Source organism: Apodemus sylvaticus, chromosome X (genome assembly GCF_947179515.1).
Source record: "Apodemus sylvaticus chromosome X, mApoSyl1.1, whole genome shotgun sequence".
Taxonomy (NCBI): Eukaryota; Metazoa; Chordata; class Mammalia; order Rodentia; family Muridae; genus Apodemus; species Apodemus sylvaticus.
The window spans coordinates 149,346,695-149,351,993 of NC_067495.1; the positions used below are offsets into that span (position 1 = coordinate 149,346,695).

The 5,299-nt window shown below is 54.3% G+C and overlaps 1 protein-coding gene across 1 annotated transcript; it reads left to right on the top strand.

Annotated features, from left to right (window-relative positions):
• The first annotated feature begins 2,542 nt into the window (after positions 1-2,542).
• On the top strand, positions 2,543-4,639 carry Pwwp4 (PWWP domain containing 4). The gene has a single exon (XM_052171934.1). The coding sequence runs from the start codon at positions 2,543-2,545 to the stop codon at positions 4,637-4,639; it is 2,097 nt and encodes a 698-aa protein (XP_052027894.1).
• The last annotated feature ends 660 nt before the right edge of the window (positions 4,640-5,299 follow it).

Consider the following 5,299-nt stretch of genomic DNA (forward strand, 5'->3'; position numbering starts at 1 on the left):
CTTGATGGGGTTCGTTTAGCCTTGCTGGAAAGCATGTGCGAGGAAGGTCCAGCAGAAGGCAGCCTGAAAGTAACTGAGGCGTTCATGTTTTCCTCTGTGTCCTCAGGAGATATCTGCGTGACAAGGCCCAGGACTCCAAGGGGACTGGATTGGAGGAAACCAACCCCGGGGGAGATGACAGGACCTCCTTGGATGAAGGGTCACTGTCCGTGATCCCTAAGTTGAGCTCCATACCTCCACAGTACACATTTACTATTGCACCATCCAGAAGGTGTGCCCTGAGACATTCCTAGACTGCTTTCTGTAGAAAGCCACTTTAGGCATCCTGAACTCATTTGATTTGAAGTCAGTAAGACTTGGGTGGGGATACATCAGAAGGGACACTGCACATTTGTGGAGTGAATTGGGAGCGAGTATACCACCAGGTGTTCGTGGATTCAGAGGGTGGGAAGGGAAGGACCGAGGGGATCAAGAGAATATCATTCATCCTCCCTGCTCCCCTATCTCTGTATGGTTGGAAACTCCTACAGATAAGACCTGGAATCCCGTGATAAGCTCCGTTGGCCCATGCTCACAGAAGGAACGTGGAGTAACAGGAGTTCACAAGAAGAGCAGCGTCCTTAGGAAGCTGTTTCAGGAGGTCAGAGTCCACAGTGCTCTGCCTCACTGTGCTTGCTGGGGCCCAGGTAATGACCTGGATCACTTGCATCCTGGCATAAACAGTGAACAGTGGTAGCATGTGAGCCCATCCTGGTCCTTCCTCTGTGCTGTAGTCCTATCAGCAAGCACAGTGGGCCTCTTATGAGGATCAGACAGATGCAGGATTTGTTTCACACAGACGTGTATGACATACACACTGCTGATAGGAAACAGACTGGCTCAAGGAAGAAAACAGTCAGTAACACAGAGGCCAACCCCAACCCCGCCTCACACACACCCACAAACTAGATATAAAACATACACACACACAAAACACACAACACAACACAAAACACACAACACAACACAACACACACACAAAAACAAAACACACATCACAACACAAAACACACAACACACAACACAACACAAAATACACAACACAACACACACTGACACAAAAACAAAACATACAACACAACACAAATCACACAACACACAACACACAACACACAACACAACACAATACACACAACACAACACAATACACACAAAACACACAACACAACACAATACACACAAAACACACACATACACACACACACACACACACACACACACACACGGAAATGGGCCAGGGAGAAGAATGAGATGAGATTCCACTGAGATGGCCCGGGAGAAGGAACTCTGTTGAGAGGCAGAGTATGGCAGAACGTGAACAGAAGACTATGCTACAGATGAGAGTGGACACCACTGGACTTAGGGATGGGCAAGGTACCATCCAGGCCATCAAGTAGCTGTTTTTAAATTTCCTATGTCTTTAAGACTGTGTGGATTAAGATTAGGCCACAGAGCTCGTGTGCAAGAGAGTTCTGTGGTCTGAGGTCTCCTGTTAGGACAGTGCCCATCAGAGGCAGATAGGGATGTGCAGGGTCCCCTGCAGACTTGAGGTTGCAGCATAGGGGTGCACAATTCTAACAGAGGCACTTGCTTACCCTGTTGCTCTCCACCTGATACTGCTGAGCCTCCCAATTAGTAAGCATTTCTTCACAATGAAGTGCTTTCTCTTTGGGGCTCTCCCCAGGTGTGCCCTGTGAACACTTGATCCCATAGTGAGGTCCAGGCTGGAGTTGGGAACAAGAGATCTGAATCAAAAGATTGGTGGCACAGAGGTGTGGGTCGGGGACTGGGACAGGAGGAGGCCAGCAGCTATGACAGCAGCCATCCTTCCTTGCAAATCACCATGAACATTTCCCCAGCCCCATTGCTCTTCAACCTGCTAACACAGAAGGCAAGTGCACTAGGTGTCCACAGACTTCCTGGAGTTGGCGGCACAGGACTACCTCCCCAGGAAAGAAGACAGTGAGGCTGGCTCCCCCACCCCCAGGGAATCCCGAGGAGCCCCAAGACACTGACGGGTGAGGCCCCTAGCCAAGTCTGGTGGGCAAGAAAACACACAAGCCTTGTAAAGACACCCACCTCTCTGGGAGGATGTTCACCACCCCAGCCTCAGGTCGAGGAACAGAATTGTTGTGACTGTCTCCCACAGATGCTCTGGAACCTTCCATACCCTCTCCCACGTCCTCCCTTCCGTAGAACAGACTTTGTGAGCTCCCTTGATTTCTCGTGCCTTGCCTCAATGAGGTGCTGCTTCCCTGTCCACTAAAGGCGATCTCCTTCCTAACGCGGCTCTGCTTCCCTCTCCCACCCCACAGGACAAGCCCGCGCCACCCTGAGCGACCTCAGTCCACCCCAACTTCTTCTTCGCTACCAGATTCTGAAGGGAGGACAGCACCACAGGCAGGAGAGCAGAGCCAGAGAAGACTGGCGGGCAGTCACAGTGCCCAGAACAACCAAAGGCGTCACCCTGCCCTGATCAGCACAGCCCCAGAGTCCAGTCGCCATGGACTCTGCAGAGTATGTGCTCTGTGACTGGAAGGGCCAGCTCTGGCCTGCAAGGGTGTTGTCCAGACCCAGGACCCCAGCCCATAGTAAGAGGAGAGGGGCGCCTTTCCTGGAGGTCCAAATACTGCCTGTGGGTGAGAAGACGAGAGTGAGGAGCACCGAGGTGAGGCCCCTAGCCAAGTCTGAAATCATAAGCATCGCCTCCTTGGCACGAAAGGAGTCACAGGGCAGTGGCTCGCCGGGGCAGACCAGGGCATACAGGAGAGCCCTCAAGGTGGCCCTGGATGTTCTGGGCGAGGGAACCTGTTTGTTTCAAGGAGGAAGAGCAGGCAGGCGAAGAACCAGCACGGTGGCTCCAAAGGTTCCGAAAGAACAGGCCAGCTCCAGCAGCTCCAGCCTAGGCCAGCACCTGCGCCTGCGCCTGCGCCTCCAAGGGCGCAACCAGAAAGGCCGAGGGCACTCCCAGACAAGTCCCGGGAAGCGGGGCCGCCCGGGTCCTGTGTTGAGGGGCTCACAGAATGCGCCTGCAGTGCGAGGGGGGAGAGCCCAGGCCCACACTGCTGCAGGGCCCCCTCGCTTTGAAATGCAAGGGAATGTGTTAAGAGGCACCAGAGTGTGGCCAAGTTACTCAGAGGCACCTTTGGGAAATGCTGGTGGTAATACAGGGAAGAGAAAGCCAGGCGCATCCAAGCTCAGGTCTTTGAGTGCCCCAGCCTCCAGGGAGGGTACCCGAGCTAAAACCAGGCAGCAGGCTTCCTCTGGGCCACCGAGGCGCATCTCTAGCTCACCCAAAGCTCTCAAACAACGAGTTCGGTGTGCTGGCCTAGAGATCCGGGCAACTGGAGCCCAAAGGAAGACCACCCTCCTGGAGAACAAGGGCCGTCCTGGCCAGGGGACCCCGAAGCCAGACTCAAAGGGGGCATCGGCAGCCTGCTTGCCTCCAATCCCGAGGCTGCGAAGGTCACTCCGCATAGCTAGTCGAAAAAGGAAGATCCATGTGCTGTGTGCACAGTGCGGGCTCCCAGAACTGGAACGCCACCGAGCGCACTCAAAGGTGACTAACACCAGGTTCAAGAGGAGAGGGGCCGGAGTTCAAAAAGATGCCCGAGCCACCAACGTGGCTTCTGCCCAGGGGCCCAGTACCATTGAGCGAGGTACGCTGGTCTGGTTCAAATTTCAGGACCTTCCTTTCTGGCCAGCCGTGGTCAAGAGTGTCAACAAAAACGACAAGATGGCGAGGGTGCTGTTGATCGAGGGCAACATGCAGTTTGAGCGCAGGGGTGTCCGTGTCCCTCTCCGCAAGTTGAAGCACCTGGACTGTGGGGAGAAAATATCACTCGTGAGGAGAGCCAGCAGAATGTACGCCCAGGGCATCAACTGGTGCTTCTCGGTGATCGACCACTACAGAGAGGACCTCGCCTGTGGCTCCTTCCGGGGCTCCTTTCTGGACTACTACACCACCCAAGCCAGTTACCCCCTAAGGAGAGCCATCCAGGAGGGTGACCTGCACATCAATTTCCCCAAGGTGAGCTATGCCGACTTGGAGGATTGGGAGGAGGAGACTGTCCCGGGTAGGAAGGGGCCCCGCAAGAAACTCCTGCCTGACCGCATGAGGGCCGCTTGGGACAGAGCCAACCAGAAGCTCGTGGACTTCATCGTGAAGAGAAAGGGAGCTGACCAGCACCTGATGGACATTGTGAAGGGCAGAAAACCGTCCAGGTGGCTGAACGACCTTTGGAAATCAGAGAGGGAAGTCTTCTGCATTGAGACCTACCTGGAGGACGAGGACCAGCTGCATCTCGTGGCCAGACATTTGCTAGAAGTAGCCAAGGAAGCAGACCAGGCCCTGCTCTCGCTGGCAAGAGGAGACACAGTGCGGTTTACTATGGAGGTGCTTCTTCCAGAAGCAATCATCTGCTCCATCGCTGCCCTGGATGAGCTCAGCTACAAGGAGGCAGAAGAGAAGTACCTGCGTGGCCCACCCTTGCACTACCGTGAGAAAGAGCTGTTCGACAAGACCGTCTTAAAGGCAGCCAGGAAGAGGTCAGCAGCCAGGATTCAGGCTGCCAGGGACCCTCCTGTGCCCACTCCTTAGAAGGGAGCACCCTCCTTCCAGCTGTCACCCCTGTGGCTCCCAAGACAGGAGACAGGAAGCACCTCCAAAGGGGAACATCTGGGAGACCTTGGGGCACATTGTGGCCACTGTCAAAGCTCCCCACTAAGTGTTTCTTTTCCCTCTTGAAATAAAGGTTCATATTCCTGCTTGACAGTGTAGATGTCTAAGTCTGCTCTACCGATCCTCCTGTAAGCTTCAGCCCAGGCCTAGCCTTTTGGCTCTCTTCTGCCCGTGCCCAAACACCCACAAGTCCCGTGGGGGCGCCTCTCTGGAAAGTCACCAGCCCTGTGTGGAGTGTTAGCTAGCTAAAGCACAGGCTGCAACCTCTCTGCACGGTCCCCTAGCATGCATCTAGACAGCACACCGTGTTCCTGATGACTCCAAGTCTATGACATGGCCCCCTCCATCCCCATCCTCTTCCTCTCTAGGGTGCTGATACGGATGGGGCTGGGTTCCACTGTTTTCTCCATTATTTCCTCCTTCACTCGCTCATACTGATGGAGAGGAACAGATGTGTGTTTTGAGGCTGCGATTTGAAGCCACAGAAGGGGTTGGAAATGTTGTGACCCTGGAACAACAATGCAAAGAACAAAAGGCAACAAAAAGCCACAAGAGCACAGTCTGTTGTGCTTTACAATC